Genomic DNA, 24,272 nt, shown 5'->3' on the forward strand with positions numbered 1-24,272 from the left:
CTTATCGAATCTCTTCTGGAAATCCAAATACACCACATCCACTGGTACCCTCTTATCCACCCTGCTTGTTATATCCTCAAAGAACTCCAGCAAATTTGCGAAACATGATTTCCCTTTCATAAATCCATGCTGACTCTGTTTGACTGCATTATGATTTTCCAAATGTCCTGCTACTGCTTCCGTAATAATGGACTCCAGCATTTTCCCAATGATAGATGTTAGACTAACTGGTCCATAGTTTCCTGGTTTCTGTCTCCCTGCTTTTTTAAATAGGGGCATTACATTTTCAGTTTTCCAATCCACTGGGACCTCTGCAGACTCCAGGGAATTTTGTTAGATTGCAACCAATGCATCCCCTCTGCAGCCACTTCTTTGAGACCCGAGAATGCAGGCCATCTGGTCCATGGGACTTATCCACCTTTAGTTCCATTATTCCACCAAGTACTTTTTCTTTAGTGATTGTTTTAAGTTTTCCCCTCCCGATAGCCCCTTGATTATCTATTATAGGAATGTTTATTATTCCCACAGGTATGGCCATCTGGACGCTGGCAATGTTGACAGTTCAGCCAAGTGTGCTGTTCGGCAAAACAAAGATCCTCTCGACGTCTTGTTTTTTGGCAGGAATATCCACCAACAAAAATTTCAGCTAGGGAATCCAGAAATTCCATCCTCATCGTCAATGTAATATATTCTTATGCCATCACTAATAAACACACTGTACAAGATGGCTCTAATACAGAAACTCATCATGTGACCCTTTTATTATTTATATCAGTAGTTGCATTACCACAGTAGTCCACTAGGTGGAGCTCTCTAGTACACAGTCCCATGTCCACAAGGCGTTCTAATAGGAGAAGATCTTTAAAATTTACCTTAGGCAGTCAGTACCTCCTGCCTTAGATCTGCTGCATGGCATCTGACGTTGCAAAGCCAATAATGTCACCAGCTCGCAACTTTTAAATGTTAATGGCCCCTGCCTGCTTTTTGCGGGAACCTCGGTGATGGCATGATTTGGGGCAGTAAAAATATAAATGGCCAGGAATGGGGTTGGTTTGCTCAATCTCGATAATTTAACCCTCCTCTCAACCCTCTCCCACCCATTAGGGTTTTAAAATCAAGGTCAATAACTGTTGTAAATGGGGACTGGACACTAAAGTGTAACAGAAGTGTGCCCTAGCTGTGTTCACGGAGAGTAAAACAGAATATTTGACATGTTTCTGACATGACAAAAATTGTAAAGTCCTTCAATGTAGCGAAGTACCTACTTGTGGGTTCAAGTAAAAGATCCCCATGTAAAAACTATGAAGAACTCAAACCTTTTCATGGGCCCAAGTTTCGAGCCGCGCCTAGAACGGCGCAGTCCCGACCCGGACGCCCGTTTTTCGCGCCACAAAGTGCGCCTAAAAAAAACCTCCATATTCTCCACCTCCCTGCAGGTCCTCTGGCCCACGGCGCAGCGCAGCAGGAGCTGTAGGGGGCAGAGCCAGATCCCTGCGCTGAAAACAGTGCCGGGACCTCTGCACATGCGCGCTACAGTGGGCACGCAAGTGCAGTAGCTCCAGGCACCCGAAACTGTGTGGGAGGGGCCCGAAGCACGCAGTCCCAAGCCCTGGCCGAATGGCCTCACTGGGGCTGCGTGAATAAGGCTCCTCTCACGGCCAGCTCCTGCTTCCTCCCGACCCGACCCGACACCCGCTCCCCCCCCCCCCCCCACCGTCACCGGACCGGACACGACACCCGCTCCCCCTGCCCCCCCGCCTCCGGACCGGACCCGACACCCGCTCCCCCCCCCGCCCCCGACACCCGTTCCCCCGCCCCCGAACCGAATCGACCTCCCTCCCACCACCTTCCCGACCCGACCCAACGCCACCTACCTGTAAATCTGGTGCTGGGGACGGGACCCGTCCGAAGTCTCGGTAGCCCGGCCCGTTCAGTCTCTCTCCCCATTCTCCTTCCCCCCCACCCCCCCAATCTCCTTCCCTCCCCCCCCCCAATCTCCTCCCCCCCCAATCTCCTTCCCCTCCTCCCCCAATCTCCTTCTCCCCCCCAATCTCCTTTCCCCCCAATCTCCTTTCCCCCCTTCTCCCCCATCCCTCCCCCTTCTCCCCCCTTCTCTCCCTCTACCCCCCTCCCCTCGCTGTCAGAAACACAGACACTGACAGACAGAGAGATAGAGACACTGACAGAGACACACTGAGGGGGGCATCCCAGCACACTGTTGGAGGGCTCCCGGTGCTGCAGTCGGTAAGTAAAAAATGTTTTATTTATTGATTTAAAAAAAAAATTATTTCTTATTAATTTTTTTTGATTGATTTATTGGTTGATTTATTGATGTATTTATCATTTATTATTGATGATGGCTCTTTATTTGTAAAACTGAAGTGTTTAATGTTTGTAAACTTCCCTTTAAACACCCCCCCCGACCATTCCCTACGCCTGATTTGTAACCCACGCCTGATTTTCTAAAGTGTAGACAAGGTTTTTTCGAGCGTACAAAAATCTTCACTTACTCCATTCTAAGTTAGTTTGGAGTAAGTTTTCATTCACGAAACTTTGAAATCAGGCGTAAGTGGCCGGACACGCCCCCTTTTGGAAAAAAAATTCTGTTCCAAAGTGAAACTGTTCTAACTGACTAGAACTGGAGCAAACTAAATGACGAGAATTCCGATTTCTAAGATACTCCGTTCTACACCAGTTGCTCCTAAAAATCAGGAGCAAATCATGTGGAAACTTGGGGCCCATATTTCCAACTAAACTGACCTGATACTGCAATAGAAGTAATAGAAGAGAGCGGTTCTGATAATGTTTCTTTGTTTTTTTGTTTTCTTATCAGGGCAAGGGCGCCTTCAGTTCAAGATCGGTAAGTACAACACTGCCTGGTACATTATTACAATAACTTTCTCAAAACAGCTGATCTCGAAAGATTTCACCTTATTTTTTTGTCATGGTCACATTAGCAGAGAAATCGGGAGCTCACACCTCTATCCCAGAGAAGCAGAACAGCAATTTCTCATTTCTGGGCCTGAGTTCATTGGAGTTGGATTTATAATGGTAAATTTGGGTGCATGAATATTGAGCTCCAAAGAGCTGAATGGCCTTTTCTTATTCTTGAATTTACTTCTATTATTTATGACAAGGAACTTTGAAAAGCGCAACTGTGAATTAGGGAACCACTGTTCATTATATGATACTGGTCACATTAGCAGAGACATCAGAAGCTACAGTTACATCCCGGGAAAATGCTCACAGTAACAGGACAGTGACAGTTCACCGTCAGTCCCTGTAAACTGTTAGAAACATAGGGCCCAAGTTTCCACAGGATAAAAAACTGGCGCCCCTCCGAGCTGGGCGCCCGTTTTTCATGCCTAAAACGGCGCCAGATAAAAACCGCGCTATTCTCGAGCGCTTTGCAGCTCCTTGTCTGTTTGGCGCGGCGCCCAGAGGGGCGGAGCCTACACTCGCGCCGATTTTGTAAGTGGGAGGGGGCGGGTACTATTTAAATTAGTTTTTTTCCTGCCGGCAACGCTGCGTGTGCACGTTGAAGCGTTCGCGCATGCTCAGTGTGAAGAAAAATTGGCACTCGGCCATTTTTGTAGTTCTTTGTAGTTGTTTAATTTTTGATAATTTTTTAATAAAAGCACATTGCCATCAGCACATCAGCACCGAGGCTTCCCTTCTCACTGTCTCCTTCCCCTCCCTCCCCTGCGCGGCAACAAGCCGCTGTCTCCTTCCCCTCCCTCCCCTGCGCGGCAACAAGCCGCTGTCTCCTTCCCCTCCCTCCCCTCCACGGCAACAAGCCGCTGTCTCCTTCCCCTCCCTCCCTCCCCTCCACGGCAACAAGCCGCTGTCTCCTTCCCCTCCCTCCCTCCCCTGCGCGGCAACAAGCCGCTATTTCCTTCCCCTCCCTCCCTCCCCTGCGCGGCAACAAGCCGCTGTCTCCTTCCCCTCCCTCCCCTCCCTCCACGGCAACAAGCCGCTGTCTCCTTCCACTCCCTCACCTGCGCGGCAACAAGCCGCTGTCTCCTTCCCCTCCATCCCCTGCGCGGCAACAAGCCGCTGTCTCCTTCCCCTCCCTCCCCTCCACGGCAACAAGCCGCTGTCTCCTTCCCCTCCCCTCCCTCCACGGCAACAAGCCGCTGTCTCCTTCCCCTCCCTCCCTCCCCTGCGCGGCAACAAGCCGCTGTCTCCTTCCCCTCCCTCCCCTCCACGGCAACAAGCCGCTGTCTCCTTCCCCTCCCCTCCCTCCACGGCAACAAGCCGCTGTCTCCTTCCCCTCCCTCCCCTGCGCGGCAACTAGCCGCTGTCTCCTACCCCTCCCTCCCCTGCGCGGCAACAAGCCGCTGTCTCCTTCCCCTCCCTCCCCTCCACGGCAACAAGCCGCTGTCTCCTTCCCCTCCCTCCCCTGCGTGGCAACAAGCCGCTGTCTCCTTCCCCTCCCTCCCCTGCGCGGCAACAAACGGCAGTTTCCTTCGAACGATGGCTGAAGCACTTTCACACCGGTAGGAAGATGGTTTATTTAATCTTTTCTTTGCTTATAAATGTTTATTCAGGTTGGATTTATTTGTATAATATTTGTAGAAGTATAAATAAGGATTGATTGTAGAATTTTATGACTTCCCTTCCCCTCCCCCCCCCCCCCCACCTCGTTCTGGACGCCTAATTTGTAACCTGCGTCTGATTTTTTAATGTGTAGAACAGGTTTTTTCAGTTCTACAAAAGTCTTCACTTGCTCCATTCTACTTTAGTTTGGAGTACGTTTTCACTGTGGAAACTTTGAAATCAGGCGTCAGTGGCCGATCATGCCCCCTTTTGAAGAAAAAATTCTGTTCTAAAGTAGAACTGTTCTACCTGACTAGAACTGCAGAAATAAAAATGTGGAGAATTGTGATTTCTAAGATAGTCCATTCTCGACCAGTTGCTCCTAAAAATCAGGCGCAAATCATGTGGAAACTTGGGCCCATAGAAACATAGAAAATAGGTGCAGGAGTAGGTCATTCGGCCCTTCGAGCCTGCACCACCATTCAATAAGATCATGGCTGATCATTCACCTCAGTACCCCTTTCCTGCTTTTTCTCCATACCCCTTGATCCCTTTAGCCGTAAGGGCCATATCGAACTCCCTATTGAATATATCCAACGAACTGGCATCAACAACTCTCTGCAGCAGGGAATTCCACAGGTTAACAACTCTCTGAGTGAAGAAGTTTCTCCTCATCTCAGTCCTAAATGGCCTACCCCGTATCCTAAGACTGTGTCCCCTGGTTCTGGACTTCCCCAACATCGGGGACATTCTTCCCGCATCTAACCTGTCCCGTCCCGTCCCGTCCCGTCAGAATCTTATACGTTTCTATGAGATCCCCTCTCATCCTTCTAAACTCCAGTGTATAAAGTTCAAGTTGATCCGGTCTCTCCTCATATGTCAGTCCAGCCATCCCTAGAATCAGTCTGGTGAACCTTCGCTGCACTTCCTCAATAGCAAGAACGTCCTTCCTCAGATTAGGAGACCAAAACTGAACACAATATTCTAGGTGAGGCCTCACCAAGGCCCTGTACAATTGCAGTAAGACATCCCTGCTCCTATACTCAAATCCCCTAGCTATGAAGGCCAACATGCCACTTGCCTTCGTCACCGCCTGCTATACCTGCATGCCAACTTTCAATGACTGATGAACCATGACACCCAGGTCCCGTTGCACCTCCTCTTTTCCTAATCTGCCACCATTCAGATAATATTCTGCCTTTGTGTTTTAGCCACCGAAATGGATAATCTCACATTTATTGACATTATACTGCATCTGCCATGCATTTGCCCACTCATCTAACCTGTCCAAATCACCCTGCAGCCTCTTAGCATCCTCCTCACAGCTCACACCGCCACCCAGTTTAGTGTCATCTGCGTGGAGATATTACACTCAATTCCTTCATCCAAATCATGAATGTATATTGCAATGAGCTGGGGTCCCAGCACTGAGCCCTGCAGCACTCCACTATTCACTGGCTCCCATTCCGAAAAGGATCCGTTTATTCCAACTCTCTGCTTCCTGTCTGCCAACCAATTCTCTATCCATGCCAGTACATTACCCCCAATACCATGTGCTTTAATTTTGCACACCAATCTCTTATGTGGGACCTTGTCAAAGGCCTTTTGAAAGTCCAAATACACCACATCCACTGGTTCTCCCTTGTCCACTCTACTAGTTACATCCTCAAAAAATTCCAGAAGATTTGTCAAGCAGATTTCCCTTTCATAAATCCATGCTGACTTGGACCGATCCTGTCATTGCTTTCCAAATGTGCTGCATTTCATCCTTAATAATTGATTCCAACATTTTCCCCACTACTGATGTCAGGCTAGCCGGTCTATAATTACCCACCTTCTCTCTCCCTCCTTTTTTAAAAAGTGGCATTACATTAGCTACACTCCAGTCCATAGGAACTGATCCAGAGTCGATAGACTGTTGGAAAATGGTCACCAATACATCCACTATTTCTAGGGCCACTTCCTTAAGTACTCTGGGATGCAGACAATCAGGCCACGGGGATTTATCGGCCTTCAATCCCATCAATTTCTCCAACACAATTTCCTGACTAATAAGGATATCCTTCAGCCTCCTTCTCACTAGACCCTTGGTCCCCTAGTCCATCTGGAAGGTTATTTGTGTCTTCCTTTGTGAAGACAGACCAAACTATTTGTTCAATTGGTCTGCCATTTCTTTGTTCCCCATTATAAATTCACCTGATTCCGACTGCAAGGGACCTACGTTTGTCTTCACTAATCTTTTTCTCTTCACAAATCTATAGAAGCTTTTGCAGTCAGTTTTTATGTTCCCGGCAAGCTTCCTCTCATACTCTATTTCCCCCCTCCTAATTAAACCCTTTGTCCTTCTCAGCTAAATTCTAAATTTCTCCCAGTCCTCAGGTTTGCTGCTTTTTTTAGCCAATTTATATGCCTCTTCCTTGGATCTAATACTATCCTTAATTTCCCTTGTTAGCCACAGTTGAGCCACCTTTCCTGTTTTATTTTTACTCCAGATAGGGATGTACAATTGTTGAAGTTCATCCATGTGATCTATAAATGTTTGCCATTGCCTATCCACTGTCAACCCTTTAATTATCATTTGCCAGTCTATTTTAGCCAATTTACGCCTCATACCATCGAAGTTAGCTTTCCTTAAGTTCAGGACCCTAGTTTCTGAATTAACTGTGTTACTCTCCATCTTAATAAAGTATTCTACCATATTATGGTCACTCTTCCCCAAGGGGCCTCGCACAACAAGATTGCTAATTAGTCCTTTCTCATTACACATCACCCAGTCTAGGATGGCCAGCTCTCTAGTTGGTTCCTCGACATATTGGTCAAGAAAACCATCCCCAATACACTCCAGGAAATCCTCCTCCACCACATTGCTACCAGTTTGGTTAGCCCAATCTATATGTAAATTAAAGTCGCCCATGATAACTGCTGTACCTTTATTGCACACATCCCTTATTTCTTGTTTGTTGTTGTCCCCAACCACACAACTACTGTTTGGTGGCTTGTACACAACTCCCACCAGCGTTTTCTGCCCTTTGGTATTCTGTAGCTCCACCCATACCGATTCCACATCATCCAAGCCAATGTCCTTCCTTACAATTGCATTAATTTCCTCTTTAACCAGCAACGCCACCCCGCCTCCTTTTCCTTTCTGTCTATCTTTCCTAAATGTTGAATACCCCTTGATGTTGAGTTCCCAGCCTTGGTCACCCTGGAGCCATGTCTCTTTGATGCCAATTACATCATATCCATTAACTGCTATCTGCGCAGTTAATTCGTCCACCTTATTCCGAATACTCCTCGCATTGAGGCACAGAGCCTTCAGGCTTGTCTTTTTAACACACTTTGTCCCTTTAGAATTTTGCTGTAATGTGGCTCTTTTTGTTTTTTGCCTTGGATTTCTCTACCCTCCACTTTTACTATTCTCCTTTCTATCTTTTGCCTCTGTCTCCCTTTTATTTCCCTCTGTCTCCCTGCATAGGTTCCCATCCCCCTGCCATATTAGTTTCCCCCTGCCATATTAGTTTAACTCCTCCCCAACAGCACTAGCAAACACTCTCCCTCGGACATTGGGTCCGGTCCTGCCCAGGTGCAGATCGTCCGGTTTGTACTTGTCCCACCTCCCCCAGAACCGATTCCAATGCCCCAGGAATTTGAATCCCTCCCTTCTGCACCACTCCTCAAGCCACGTATTCATCTGAGCTATCCTGCGATTCCTACTCTGACTAGCACGTGGCACTGGTAGCAATCCTGACATTACTACTTTTGAGGTCCTACTTTTTAAATTTAGCTCCTAGCTCCCTAAATTCGTCTCATAGGATCTCATCCCATTTTTTACCTGTATCGTTGGTACCTATATGCACCACGACAACTGGCTGTTCACCCTCCCTTTTCAGAATGTCCTGCACCCGCTCCGAGACATCCTTGACCCTTGCACCAGGGAGGCAACATACCATCCTGGAGTCTCGGCTGCAGCTGCAGAAACGCCTATCTATTCCCCTTACAATTGAATCCCCTATCACTATCGCTCCCCCACTCTTTTTCCTGCCCTCCTGTGCAGCAGAGCCAGCCATGGTGTCATGAACTTGGCTGTTGCTGCCTTCCCCTGATGAGTCATCCCCCTCAACAGTACCCAAAGCGGTGTATCTGTTTCGCAGGGGGATGACCGTAGGGTGCCCCTGCACTACCTTCCTTGCACTGCTCTTCCTGTTGGTCACCCATCTCCGATCTGGCTGGGTACCCTTTACCTGCGGTGTGACCAACTCGCTAAACGTGCTATTCACATCATTCTCAGCATCGTGGATGCTCCAGAGTTCATCCACCCGCAGCTCCAGTGCCGCAATGCGGTCTGTCAGGATCTGCAGGCAGATGCACTTCCCGCACACGTAGTCATCGGGGACACCGGAAGCATCCCTGAGTTCCCACATAGTACAGGAGGAGCATAACACGTGTCCGAGCTCTCCTGCCGTGACTTAACCCTTGGATTAACTTAATTGGGCAACAACAATGTTAAAAGGTTACTTACTGATAAAGAAAAGAAAAAGAAAAAAAAACTACTTACCAATCACCAGCAAATCACTTAGCCCCTTGGCTGTGATGTCACCTTTCAATTTCTTTCTACTTCTTTTTTGCCTCCCTATAGCTGCACAAGCACGTCTCTCCATGCATCTCCCGAGCCTCTCGCCAACGGACCACGAACTCCCAATGACTCACGGACGCTGGGCCTTTTTATAGGCCTCTCCACGCACCTCCCGAGCCTCTCGCCAATGGACCATGAACTTCCGATGACTCACGGACGCGGGGCCTTTTTATAGGCCTCTCCATGCACCTCCCGAGCCTCTCGCCGACGCACCACGACCTCCCGACGACTCACGGACGCGGGGCCTTTTTATAGGCCTCTCCTTGCACCTCCCGAGCCTCTCGCCAATGCACCACGAACTCCCGACGACTCACGGATGCTGGGCCTTTTTATAGGCCTCTCCATGCACCTCCCGAGCCTCTCGCCGACGCACCACAAACTCCCGACGACTCACGGACGCTGGACCTTTTATAGGTCTCTCCACGCGCCTCTCACTGACGCACCATGCACTCCTGACGACTCACGGATGCTGGGCCTTTTTATAGGCCTCTCCACGCACCTCCCGAGCCTCTCGCTGATGCACCACGAACTCCCGACGACTCACGGACTCTGTATTAAGGTATAATAGAATACTATCCAATGTGTAACATCATTACTACCACTGAGAAAATCCTTAATGACAGAACAGTACTTTAGCCATTCAGTTTCGACACAAAGTTAGTAATGCACACCCAAAAAGAAAATGGCCATGGACAGAAACAGAGGAGCCGAGAGATTCCGATGTGGGCGCCACTAGCTCAGCCCCTTTGGTGATTACTCAAAATCTTCAATTTTGCAAACTCTGAGCTCATATGTCATATTGGTCATTTGTACTGCAAATAATAGATGTGTTTCTGCTCACATCATCATCATAGGCAGTCACTTGAAATCAAGGAAGACTTTTTTCCACTTTAAAAGTGAGTTCTCAGGTGACTGTACAGTCCAATATGGGAATTACAGTCTTTGTCACAGGTGGGACAGACGGAGTCTAGTTTGCCGCCGCTACTTCTGCTGCCTGTGCTTGTTTTCTGCATGTTCTCAGCGACGAGACGCGAGGTACTCAGCACCCTCATGGATGTTCTTCCTCCACTTAGGGCGGTCTTTGGCCAGGGATTCCCAGGTGCCGGAGGGGAAGTTGCACTTTATCAAGGAGGCTTTGAAAGTGTCCTTGAAACGTTTCCTCTGCCCATGTGGGGATTGCTTACTGTGTAGGAGTTCCGAGTAGAGTGCTTGCTTTGCGAGTCTCGTGTCGGGCATGCTCACGCCTTTGTAGTTACAACTATATTCACCATTTCAGAACAGTTGTTAAATAAGATTTTTTTATCGTATTTTGATCTCTACAGTTTATTTGCTTTCATTATTGTGAAAATTCTTCACTCAAAAAATATTTTAATGAGAATATGAAGAATCTGAACACAGGTTTTCTGATATAATTTCTTTGCTTTGTTTTTCAGAACAAGACAGCCTTCACCTGCAATGCGGTAAGTGCAATACAAGCAGTTTGCTCTCTTAAAGTAATTTTCATGAGATAAGCTTCCAGCCATGGTGTTGGAAGTTTGAAAACCAGTCAATACTCTGTGTAAACTTGGTAATCCAAAATGGGAGTTTGGTAAGTACGCCACAATACTGTTGATGATTGACCAACCGGCCTGGCCCACTGATGGAATATGGAGGGTAAACCTGATAATTGAGGTTGTGATTCTTTTTACTTGGTTTCAAATAGTTCTGCAGGTCAAACCCTAAAGGGTAGGGTGGCCCGAGTTAGACAAATAGCAACAAACTCACTGGTGATCTGCTCTAGTATGATATGTACTATCGTGCAATGGTTATGTTATTGGACGGGTAATCCAGCGGTCTGGACTAATAATCCCACCATGACAGTTTGAGAATATGAATTTACTATATTTATTTTTAAATGTAGAAATAAAAAGCTGGTACCAACAACAGTGACTATGAAGGTGTTCAATTGCCATAAAAACCGAACTGATTCATCAACTTAGGGAAGGAAACCTGGCCGTCGTTCCCCAGGCTAGCCAACATGTGACTCCAGTTTCACATCAACATGATTGAATTTTAACTGCCCCCTGAAATGGCACAGCAAGCTACTCAGTTTTATCAAACTGCTCGAAAGGAACAAAAGAATAAAACTGGACGGATCACTTGGCTGTGTACTGGACATTGAATCAGGACAAAGGCACTCCCAGCCCTGTCAACCCTGCAAGCAGGACAGACCAACAAGAGGAAGGGACACAGTGGTATACATATGGGGGGGGAGTGGCCATGAAGGTCCTCAACATTGACTCTGGATTCCATAACGTCTCATGGCTTCAGGTCAGATATGGGCAGGGAGTTCTCCTGCGGGATACCACCTACAACCCTCCCTCAGCTGATGATCAGTACGACTTCATGTTAAAGACATAAGAACATAGGGCTAGATTTTCCATTATTTTTGCGTGCATACCGCCCACTTAACGTCCATTTTAATGCTGAAATGAGGTGTAACACCCATAGATCACCCATTTAGCCACAAAATGGAAAGTAACGCCCATTTCTCGGTCACTTATCGCCGAGCGTTACTTTCGGCATGTACGTAACGGCGATAAAAAATAATACTGCCCACCCACTTTTTTGGGGCGGAAAGATCAGAATGGCGAAACCAACGCCCATAATATCGGCCAGTGTTACTTTCGGCACGTAATTAACGCCGAGATTTAATAATACCATCCGGCCACTGTTTTTTGTTGTAAAGACCGCAGTTGCCGAAACTTAACGCCCAGAAAAATCGCCCAGCGTTACTTTCGGTACCTCGCACACATCTCGCCGATAATATCGCTTGCCAAAAAAAACGCTGTAAAAAAGTTTAACTGACCTGAACTAATCACAGCGATATGGGCGCCATTTTCTAAATCGCAGATCGCATCATTTAAAAGGCTGCTCTGCTTCAATAGCGGGGGAGTTTGGATGTACTCTGGGGGTCTTTTAAGGTGATGTGAACATCTGAACAAACATCTTTTCATACTGTGGACAATTAGAATTTACTTTTGGTGTCTTAGTGGGGACATTTATTATTTGTGAACAATCAGTGTAATACTGATAGCTATTGGAACGGGGCCTGTTATTTTTCAGCCTGTCTTGATGACCACGCACATGCTGCAGACTCAAGATGGCAGACGGTACATTCGACAGCATTATGTGGCAAATGTAAGACATGCCAGACTGATGAGAAGGACCAGACGTTATACCACCCGCAAGTACAGGGAGAAGCAGTCTTACCTCAACTTGTCCGACACAACCTGCCTGAGGAGACTGAGCTTCCACAAGGAGGTTATCAGTGAGATGTGCCAGCTCATCAGGAGAGATGTGCAGCCTGCCAGCATCATCAGGACCGTACTGTCCGTCAAGATCAAGGTCACCGCGGCACTTTCGTTCTATGTATCGGGTTCCTTTCAGGCCTCAGCTGGCGATATTTGTGCTATATCTCAGCATGCCACACATTGCTGCACTAAACAGGTCACTGAAGCCCTTTACGCAGGCAGGATGGACTTTATCAGCTTCCCTATGACCAGGGAGGCTCAGACTGAGAGGACTTTAGGATTCTACCAAATTGCTAACTTCCCCAAGGTGCAGGGAGCAATAGACTGCACGCACATCGCGATGCGGGCACCTTTTCAGGATGCAGAAGTTTTTAGGAATTGCAAGAGATTCCACTCCCTGAATGTGCAACTCGTTGTCGACCACCAGCAAATTATTATGGCAGTGAATGATAAATATACGGGCAACATCCATAATGCTCACATCCTGCATGACATGTTTACCAGTCAGCCACAAGGTCAATGCTGGGTGTTTGGTAACAAAGGATATGGCCTCGCGACCTGGCTGATGACCCCCCTGCGTGACACCCACACCGAAGCCGAGAAGCGATACAACGAGCGCCACAGATTCAATCGCAATATCGTCGAGAAAACCATTGGAGTGCTGAAGCAGCGCTTTAGATGCCTGGACCACTTAGGAGGTGAGCTCCAAAACCACCCTGAGCAGGTAGCTCAATTCGTGGTGGTGTGCTCCATGCTGCACAACTTGGCTATCAGAAGGGGACAAGAATTGCCAGAAGGGTCTGATGGTCCACCTCAGCAGAGAGAAGAAGAGGAGGACAAGGAGGCTGACCTAGGGCTAGACAATCAGGCTGATGCTGAATCCATGCCTCCGCCCCCCTCTAGACCACAGGAAAGGGCCCATAGTGGTTACATAGCTGCAAGACTCTAACGTCAGCAGCTCATAAATGTGCGCTTTGCTTGAAAGAACGTTGTTGTTATTTACAAAGCTGCAACACTGCTGGGTGTGCAGGTCATACATTAATGGTGTGCATCAACTTGGTGACAGTTAAAGTTTAAATTGATTCAAGTTAAATGTAATTATACCCTTTCATGTTAAGGAATCACCAGTGTGTAATGGTGCAGCTATCTGAGACAATGCGCAACAAGGTTATGTTAAATAAAAAACATTTAATCCGACCATTTGTCTGAAATCATAAGTATAACTGTAAATACACCCCACCTCACCCCACAACAAATTTATCACACATACCTCATTACAATGGTCCCCATTTCCAGCAAAACAGATCACAAATGCAAACCAACAAGATAGCCTCCTTGTCCCGACCCTCCCACCAAAATAGCAGCAATAATCTAAAAATATTCCCCAGACAACAGCTGTGGCCATGCACCTCACTTTCCTTCCCCTCCCCCCTCCCGCCCCCAACCCCCCGCCTGCTCTTCGCTCCACCTCTGCCCCTTCCCCTTCCCCTCCTGACTGAAAGCCGTCTGGCTGAGGAGCTCCTCAGGCGCTGCTTCATTGGGGGGGATGATGCCAGAAATGCTGCTTGGACAGATATGGGAGATGACGGTCCCGAGGTCGAAAAGTGCTCCGAGCCAGAAGAAAGATCTTCCTCCTGGTTCTCGTGTCATTGGCAATGGGGGTGCGGCACCTTGGGGTGCAGTGCCATGCTCCGGACCACTGGGTGCCCTCTGCCACCAGTGTTTTTGGCCAACAGCTCCAGAGTCTCCTCCATCCCTTTCATGTTATATATTATTTGTTGGACCAAAACTCGGTACCAACTACCTTCTTGGTGCTTAGTAGGATTTTTGCTGCTGGTGAATCTTCCTCCTGCCTCCCACAACAGCCAAACAAGCGCACACCACATCCACACGCTTTCAGTCTCTCTCTGCTCCCTCTCTCTCTGTCTCTCTTCTGCACATGTAATGATGACCCCTGACCTCTTGAAACACGGGAAACGAGCGTTGCCATGCCGTTGCTATGGTCGGTGACACTTTACGGCAGAAGGTCAAAACATTTTAACGCTAACTCCCATTTCAGATCGCTCGCTGTATCGCCCATTTAAAAAAAATGGAAAGTTAGGGTTTTGGAAATGGGCAATAATCCGGCGATCTCAAAACCCATATTTACCACCCATCCTGAAAATAACGCCCATATTTGGCCGATTTGCACAAAAGTGCAAAGTCTAGCCCTATATCTTTATTTAGACCTGGGCACCATAAGTAACTGTGCTAAGCTCTTGATCAAGCACATTCCCAGGTGCTGGTCATGAAGATCTCCTAATAATTTGGACCTGAACTTACTTGGAATGTCTACTCTTGCACTCCACATGATACAATCTTTATCCATGGAAAATTCATTCCTACGAACGAAGTATGGATATATATTTTTCTCTGATACCTGGTTTGGCTAGCCATTTGCTATGTAATCATACACTTTTGACATATTGGGCTGAAATGGCCTCCTTCTGTGCTATGTTTCCATAACTGGATCATGTTTGGTTGCTCTACCAATCTCTTCAGCTGTGACTAGCAGTTCATCTATGTATGAAAAATGGAACACTTCTTCCCTATTGGGTGTAACTTGTGATGGGGATGGCAGCCTGGACATAGCATTAGCATTATCATCTGACTTTGGTACAACAACAATGGGTGAAGCCCAATTACTTAGGATCTACCTTAGAGATAATGTTCTCAGTCTCTAGTCTTTTGAGTTGTTGCTCAATTTTCTCCTTGCGTGCGTATGGTACGGGACGTGGCTTGCAGTAAACTGATCTAGCATCCTTCTGTACTCTGACACTCGCCTTGAAGCCTTGGATCGGACTGCCTGTTTCGCAGAACACCTTCAGATACTGCTTGATGACATCATCCTTCGATGCAAATCTCGTTTCAACACGAAAAATCTCATTCCAATCCAGCTTCAGTAATCCCAACCAATTTCTACCTATTAAGGCAGGCTTGTTTCCTGTCATTACTAAGAAAGGCAAGCTCTGAAACTGATCCTTGTATTTCACCATAGGGATTTGCTCTCCTAAGTAGCCTCACAGCTCTATCACTCAACGTCGAAATATAGCAATTCTGGTATTATGCTCACGGATGCACCAGTGTCGATTTATATCAATATCCTGGTTCCTGCACCGTCTACTTGGATGATGATACTTGACAAATCATTCTCAGATACCCTCGTGCTCCTGATGACGTGTATCTCCAAAACCTCCTCGTCTTGTTGCTTCTCTTCCATGCTTTGTATTCTCTGGCGATTTCTACTTATTGCCTTGAACGTTGCTTTACTCTTTGGTCGGTATACCTTTGCAAGATGCCTAGTTTTCTTGCAGAAGAAACACTTTGCATTCACATATAGGTAGCTTTGAGCAATGTGTTGTACCAGGCACCAATAGCACGACTTCAATTCACTGTTACCTTGTCCAGTTGCTGAGGCCTTGGGGCCCAACTGTCTTTTACCTGCAGGCAATTCACCTCGGTTGGCTGACGACTGGAAATGGCACGAAATTCTCGGGAGTATTGGTCAGTCATAAGCATCGACATAACAGTCTGACAAGTATATCAAATGTCATGTTACAGTTGTAAACAATTTTCTTATTGCTTCATTTTTCATCCCACAAACAAAGCGGTCCTGCAATGCTCGGTCCTGAAAGTTTCCAAAATGACAGTGAATGGATAGCTTCTTTTAAGCTACATTGTACTCAGTGATACTCTCATCATTTAACTGATCTTGTGTTCCAAAACGATAACTTTCAGCAATTTCCAGGTGCTCAGAACTGTAATACTGTCTCAGTAAACGACATGTCCTTCAGTTTGCTGGGAAAAGCAACATTTTCAGGGTTTCAAGACACCTCGGAGCTTGCTTCATTCAGGAAAATAGCCCGTTTTCATTCTAACACCACCCAGTTACAGTTTTCATCATCAGGGACTTCGATGATACTATTCGCCATGGAAAACATTTCTAGCCGCTCCACATACACTCCGAATGTCTCTCGGTCACGATGGAATTCACCCAAACAACCTATTATTCCCATAGGCCTGGCCATATAGACTCTGACAGTTCAGCCTAGTGTGCTTCTAATTTACTTTGCATTTTTAGCTGGTCTGCAAAACAAAGAACCTCTCAAAGTCTTTCTGTCGGCTAGCTGAATCAACAACCAACAAAAATTTTGGTTACGGAATCCGATTATCCCATCCTTGTCGCCAATGTAATATCTTCTTACCTCATCACTAAAGCACACATACTCAAGATGGCTCCAATCTGGAACTTGCGTTATTGTAAACATCAACAGTTGCATTATCACAGTAGTCCACTAGGTGGAGCTCTATATTATAAATGTAACTGCATTGGGGGAGGGAGACTACTCAGGATTTTGGAAAGGTCTCACTCCTTAATCTTTGCAAAGTTCATTGTGCCTATTGCTTTTTGATTCACCTCCAAGGGAATCTTGGATAATTTATGAAAGCTACTTCCAGTAATGGTCAGAGTAGACAGGACCTCCTGGGTCGACTGTGTCTCCACTGACTGGAAGCACACCTCACCAGTCACAAGCTCAGCAATCATTTTTCAGGAATTTGCAGATGTCAAGTGAGTCGTATACTGCTATATGAAGCTCTATGAACAGCCTTTGGCAGCACTGAGCTTGATCAGGGCATTAGGACTGGGGTATAGGGCCATGAAATTCCCATTGTTAGCGCTTGCTGTTATAGCTGGTTTGAAGCAAAAAGTGGTGCTCGCCGCACTTCAGCCAATATCTGCAGCAGCCCGTGCTGGTCACCATCTTGGGAAGGGCGATAATGCGGCTGTTGCCTGCGTGCACCAGAAGAATTCAAATGAGGCAGATTGTGACGTCAACCGGCATGTAACGCTGATTTCACGCACGATCTGCCATTTCGGATGTTGCTGCTCCACTGAGCTGTGCGTGTTTAGGACAGGGTGTACAATGGAGCTCAATAAACAAAATGGCAGATCGTGCATGAAATCAGCATTACATGCTGATTGACGTGTGTTGAGCTGCACGACAGACCCCACACCAACACTACTTAAAAGGACGCATGCAACTTTGGTTGCTGTGCAGCTTATTTGAGTAGTGGCTTGGTGTAAGACATTTTAAAAGTTGTTAAAGTGTAGAGGAAATGCTGCTGGACATTTGCAAGGCTTTGGCTCTGAACTTAGGCTCTGAGAACACCACTTGCTCCCAGTCATGGCGGCTCTCGTTGCAGTCCCCCTTGGGCTGCAGCATGACGTGGAGATGGAGCAGAGTCAGCAAAGGGGACAGGCTGCTCGTAGAGGGAGGAGCTGTGACACCCTGCAGGCTCTTTTCAACACTGATAAACCAAGCCATGATGGCAGCAGTCTGTGCTTGCATGGCAGCAAGGTGAGCCTGCATGAGAGCAGTCTGAGCTTGCATGGCACAAGTCTGAGCTTCCACTGCAGCATTAAAATAATGGGTCGCATCTGCTGCAATGGAAGATGAAACATCGGCCATTACAAGCTGCATCTCATTTGGGTCCACAAGTATGCTAATGGAGTTGCCCATCACTTCCACCCTGGAAATCATAGTCTCCAAGCTCTGCCTGAGCCAGTATGGTGCCGGATTCCTCCATGCTATTCAACAATGACAACAGGCTCTCTGGCAGGCCTGCCAATGCGCCAAGTATTTCTGATTAGAAATATGGAAACGTAGAAATTAGATGCAGGAGTAGGCCATTCGGCCCTTCGAGCCTGCACCGCTATTCAATAAGATCATGGCTGATCATTCAACCTCAGTACCCCTTTCCTGCTTTCTCTCCATACCCCTTGATCCCTTTAGCCGTCAGGGCCATATCTAACTCCCTTTTGAATATATCTAACAAACTGGCCTCAACAACTCTCTGCGGTAGGGAATTCCACAGGTTAACCACACTCTGAGTGAGGAAGTTTCTCCTCATCTCGGTTCTAAATGGCTTACCCCTTATTCTTAGACTGTGACCCCTGGTTCTGGAACTCCCCAGCAACGGGGACATTCTTCCTGTCTCGAACCTATCCAATCCCGTCAGAATTTTATATGTTTTAATGAGATCCCCTCTCATTCTTCTAAACTCCAGTGGATACAAGCCCAGGTGATCCAGTCTCTCCTCATATGTCAGTCCTGCCATCCCGGGAATCAGTCTGGTGAACCTTCGCTGTACTCCCTCAATAGCACGAATGCCCTTCCTCAGCTTAGGAGACCAAAACTGAACACAATACTCCAGGTGTGGCCTCACCAAGGCTCTGTACAACTGCAGTAAGACCTCTCTGCTCCTATACTCAAATCCTCTAGCTATGAAAGCCAACATGCCATTTGCCTTCTTCACCTCCATGCCAACCTTCAATGGCTGATGTACCATGACACCCAGGTCTCGTTGCACCTCCTCTTTTCCTAATCTGTCACCATTCAGATAATATTCTGTCTTCCTGTTTTTTCCACCAAAGTGGATAACCTCACATTTATCCACATTATATTGCATCTGCCATGCATTTGCCCACTCACCTAACCTGTCCAAGTCGCCCTGCAGCCTCTTAGCATCCTCCTTGCAGCTCACACCGCCACCCAGTTTAGTGTCATCTGCAAACTTGGAGATATTACATTCAATTCCTTCATCTAAATCATTGATGTATATTGTAAATAGCTGGGGTCCCAGCACTGAACCCTGCAGCCCACACTGCTTCCTGCCTGCCAACCAGTTCTCTATCCACGTGAATACATTACCCCTAATACCATGTGCTTTAATTTTACACACCAATCTCTTGTATGGGACCTTGTCCAAAGCCTTTTGAAAGTCCAGATACACCACATCCATGGGTTCTCCCTTGTCCACTCTACTAGTTACATCCTCAAAAAATTGTGGAAGATTTGTCAAGCATGATTTCCCTTTCATAAATCCATGCTGACTTGGACAGATCCTTTCACTGCTTTCCAAATGTGCTGTTATTTCATCTTTAATAATTGATTCCAACATTTTCCCCTCCACCGATGTCAGGCTAACCAGTCTATAATTCCCTGTTTTCTCTCTCCCTTTTTTAAAAAGTGATGTTACATTAGCTACCCTCCAGTCCATAGGAACTGATCCAGAGTCAATAGAATGTTGTAAAATGATCACCAATGCATCCACTATATCTAGGGCCACTTCCTTAAGTACTCTGGGATGCAGCCTGTCAGGCCCTGGGGATTTATCGGCCTTCAATCCCATCAATTTCCCTAACACAATTTCCTGACTAATAAGGATTTCCTTCAGTTCTTCCTTTTCGCTAGACCCTTGAGAACCCCTAGCATTTCTGGAAGGTTACTTGTGTCTTCCTTAGTGGAGACAGATCCAAAATATTTGTTCAATTGGTCTGCCATTTCTTTGTTCCCCATTATAAATTCACCTGATTCTGACTGCAAGGGACCTACATTTGTCTTCACTAATCTTTTTCTCTTCACATATCTATCGAAGCTTTTGCAGTCAGTTTTTATGTTCTCTGCAAGCTTCCTCTCATACTCTATTTTTTCCCTCCTAATTAGACCATTTGTCCTCCTCTGCTGAATTCTAAATTTCTCCCAGTCCTCAGGTTTGCTGTTTTTTCTGGCCAATTTATATGCCTCTTCCTTGGATTTAACACTATCCCTAATTTCCCTTGTTAGCCACGGTTGAGCTACCTTCCCAGTTTTATTTTTACTCCAGACAGGGATGTACAATTGTTGAAGTTCATCCATGTAATCTATAAATGTCTGCCATTGCCTATCCACTGTCAACCCTTTAAGTATCATTTGTCAGTCTATCCTAGCCAATTCACGTCTCATACCATCGAAGTTACCGTTCCTTAAGTTCAGGACCCTAGAATCTGAATTAACACTGTCACTCTCCATCTTAATAAAGAATTCTACCATATTATGGTCACTCTTCCCCAGGGGGACTCGCATAACAAGATTGCTAATTAGTTCTCTCTCATTACACAACACCCAGTCTCGGATGGCCAGCTCTCTAGTTGGTTCCTCGACATACTGGTCTAGAAAGCCATCCCTAATACACTCCAGGAACTCCTCCTCCACCGCATTGCTACCAGCTTGGTTAGCCCAATGTATATGTAGATTAAAGTCGCCCATGTTAACTGCCATACCTTTATTGCACGCATCCCTAATTTCTTGTTTGATGCCATCCCCAACCTCACTACTACTGTTTGGTGGTCTGTACACAACTCCCACTAGCGTTTTCTGCCCTTTGGTATTCTGCAGCTCTACCCATACAGATTGTATGCCCATCACCGTTCTTCTGCAGGCTGCCCCATTGAAGTCCGCATCGGAGTCCTGTGCAGCAGAACTCGAGTGCGAGCTCACCCTCTGAGGAGCTGTCTACTGCGCTACCCTTTTTCGCTGACCTGACTGCTGCTGACTAGTATCCGATGAGCCACCACATGCAGATTCCGCCTCTATACTATCCTCTTAAATTCGCACAGTGTCAATATCTGAGCTGGTGCGAGTGTCGGACCGAATGACAGTGTCTGTTCTTCAAAAATCTCCTCTTCCACCACTTGCTGGACAGCTTGGAGGTCTTGGGTATCTGAAAGGAGAAAGGCATAAGGGTAGGGTTGTGGTGAGGGGAAGGGGTAAAGCAAGATATGCATGCTTACATCATTAGCAATTTGCAAGTGAGAAGAGATTGGATTGAGGGGAAACTTGGTTGTGAAAAGGAGGGTTAAATATGAGCTTGTTTTCCACGTCGCTGCTCTCCATGGCCCTTTCAATTATCTGCAGCACCGTCTCCTCCTTGCGGGTGAGGACGTGTAGCCTTGCCCATCCCCCGTCGGGTTGCTGCTGCTGACCTGTTATGAGCCATCTTGAACTGCAAGAAAAAGGGAAATGTGTCGGTGAATGTGGTGCAAAGTGTTTGTATGATGTGCCTGTCATGGTTGAATAGCTAACAGTGTGTGCATGGTGTGAGATGTGGGTGTAAGGCTTACATGAGTGATAAGTGTGTGAGGGTGAGGTGAAGCTATGAATGTGAGATGTGCCTCGTGTTTGGTAGAGATTGTTGATAGGGGTTGTAGTGATTGGGGTGTGCTGCATTTAATCGTGTGTTTTTATTTTATTCGTTAATAGGATTTAGTCATCGGTGGCAAGGCCAGCATTTATTACCTGTTATGTCTATAGTGTACTTATGAATGACTCCACAAGGCAATATGTTGTACTTGAACTGTAGTGACCTTGATCCTTTATTCCAAACTCCAGAGTACCGTGCAAGCATGGTGTGCAGCCTTTTATACACTGCCCTGCCATCAGGACAGGAAACCCCCGGTCTCCACCAGTTGCACCCTCTAGTGGTGCCAGCATATATGTAAACGGTGTGAACCTTATTGATAGTACATCAGGTAAACAAGTCTCCATCTTATACAATCTCACAGTGACTACACATAGAGTACATGTGTAGTCATTCATAAGTACCAATGCACACTCCCCCAGGTCCTTTGTGCCACTCACTTTTGCACTATGTGCTCTGGCTTAGCTCTCCCCAGACTTAAGTGCCAATAGCCCTTGCACCTTGACTGTGCTTTGGCTTGGCCCTCTCCCTGTTAACCTCCAAGTCCTTTCGCCACAACTTTGGGTAGTGGTTATCAGATTGGATGGTTCGATGATACGGTGGAGGTTCCAATGGGTTCTGGGTGTGATCCATGTGTGAATCCATGACTACATACATCCATTTTCGCCCCCCACAGCGAGATCATGCACTCGGCCCGTTACATTAACATACAGGATCAGACACAGTGCAAGTACAAATAAACGAAGACATTTTTTTTTCAGTTTGTATCATGACACCTAGGTTCCATGACTTACATTCGTTACGTTTTATGGTCGTGCGCCAGGATTAGGTAGATTGCATTCATGGTTTAGTCATGGTCAGTACTGAGGTAGCAGTACAGGTATGCGAGGATGCTGGTTTCAGAGCAACCGGACGGGGTCCTAGTTGTCTGATGGCGGCGCTGCACCCCCTGCTAGCGGGGTGGGCTTGGTTTGCTCACCTTGCCAGGACTCCGGGCCTTTGCTGTTGCCTAGTGGTGGGCAGAGCCACAGATATGTGTGGCCTCCCTGTCCTTCTTTGAGGGCTGCACAGTTGGGAACCTGGCTGTTCCAGGTACCGTTTGGGGAATTTGTTGGTTCTGACCTTTCGCTCCCGGACATGGGCGAGGTAGTGACTGGGTCTGGGGGCTGCACCGTCTCCACCCGGGTGGTGGGCAACGGCGGCCTACTGCGTGTATTGGTGCTGTTTTCTCCAGGTCTGTGGCAAATGGTGCTATCGGGTGCCTGCAGTGTGGGATAGACCTGGGTCAGGGTATCAGGCTCCTCACCTTTACCCTCCCGAATTCGCTCGCTTGCTGCTCTAGGTGACACTATTCCCGACATCTCGCAACAACATTTGGTTCTTTGCATTAGGACTGGTACTGACATCTCGCAACAACATTTTGTTCGTTATACTAGGACTGCTACCAACATCTCGCAACAACATTCTGTTCTTTACAATGCCGACATCTCGCAACAACATTCCGTTCACAATCTTAATCAGTTCGTTACATTGATTGCCATGCATACAATGTCTCTTTAAGTTCAGTTGGTTGCAGGTCTTCTTTAAGAGAACCCTGCTGGCTTTACCCCAATCAAATCCTTTGTTGGACCCCACGTGTTGGTCCCTCAGCGTTGCACCTCGTGATGTTGCCGCGGCCATCTTTCTTTTCAGACACGCTGCTCCTCGCTGCAGCAGGAATGCCATCTTGCCTCTGTCCTCGAGGTCGACTGCCTTGATCCTTCTCTCCCGCGATTCTGCCACAAACGCTGGAAGGGTACTTGTGATTTCGATCTTCCTCCTCAGGAGTCCTGCCACTGGAGCCAGGAAGGTATTTTTAGATCGTTCCGGTCGGGTCATTGCCACGCAGTCGTGATGGACGGTCTGTGCCTCAGGTGCTGCACTGGTCTGTTCTCTGGTGCCTGCCCCAAGCGAAGATGAGGTTTTGCTCTGCCTCTGAGCACGGGGGACATTGATTGCTGGAGTGAAGAGGTCTTCCCATTTCCAGTGGATCTTCCCCATCCACCTTCTTCTGAGTAGCGTTGGACCATCACCTGCAACAATCCACAGAGGTAACTTATGCACCACGCCATGATGGATTACACTTACATCCGCACTACCAAGGACTGGGATCAGCTCCTTAATGTAGGTGCGCAACTTTTCCTGTACTAGAACCAGCTCGGGTCGTTTTTCATTCCACAGCCTCTCGAAGACACCCTGGCTCATCACTGACTGGCTCGCTCCCGTGTTCACTTCCATGAAGACTGGAATGCCGTTTATCTCGACTTCCATCTTAACTGGAGGACAATCGGTGGTGCAGGTATACTCTCCATACACTTCCTCTTGGGGCTGAGCTGCCTCTCTGGCCAAATAATCATACTCCCCGCTGGATTCTAAGTCATCTACCGACTCCTTTGCTCGACGGTGAGTCATATTTCTTTTACACGTGCTGGAGGTGGCCCTTCATGTTACAGGCTTTGCATACGTACTCTGCAAACCGACACTGGTGAGCCCTATGGTTTCCTCCGCATAACCAGCATGGTGCTACTCGATTAGCACCCCTCGGCGGACTTTGAGTTCAGGAACCCTGAGGTCTGTGCTCTGTGTCTGGGCAGAGTCACGTTCTACAGTCTTGCCTGTGAAAGGCACCATTCTGTGTACAGTACTTGCTGGGTTTGAGTCCACTGGCTGAATGATTTGCTTGGTGTTGCAGGGCGAGGTCATGAATG

General features: G+C 47.2%; 1 protein-coding gene across 50 annotated transcripts in view; it reads left to right on the top strand.

The window, feature by feature from the left end:
* LOC139232545 (heat shock protein DDB_G0288861-like) overlaps window positions 1-24,272 on the top strand; it is a 990,854-nt gene that overhangs the window by 312,459 nt on the left and 654,123 nt on the right. For all 50 annotated transcript variants that reach the window (XM_070862910.1, XM_070862948.1, XM_070862943.1 and 47 more), the window contains 2 exons: window positions 2,834-2,860; window positions 10,606-10,632. In XM_070862910.1, the coding sequence (XP_070719011.1) occupies window positions 2,834-2,860; window positions 10,606-10,632 (54 nt within the window). The remainder of the gene's footprint in view (window positions 1-2,833; window positions 2,861-10,605; window positions 10,633-24,272) is intronic.

This window comes from Pristiophorus japonicus, chromosome 20 (genome assembly GCF_044704955.1).
Source record: "Pristiophorus japonicus isolate sPriJap1 chromosome 20, sPriJap1.hap1, whole genome shotgun sequence".
Classification (NCBI taxonomy): domain Eukaryota; kingdom Metazoa; phylum Chordata; class Chondrichthyes; family Pristiophoridae; genus Pristiophorus; species Pristiophorus japonicus.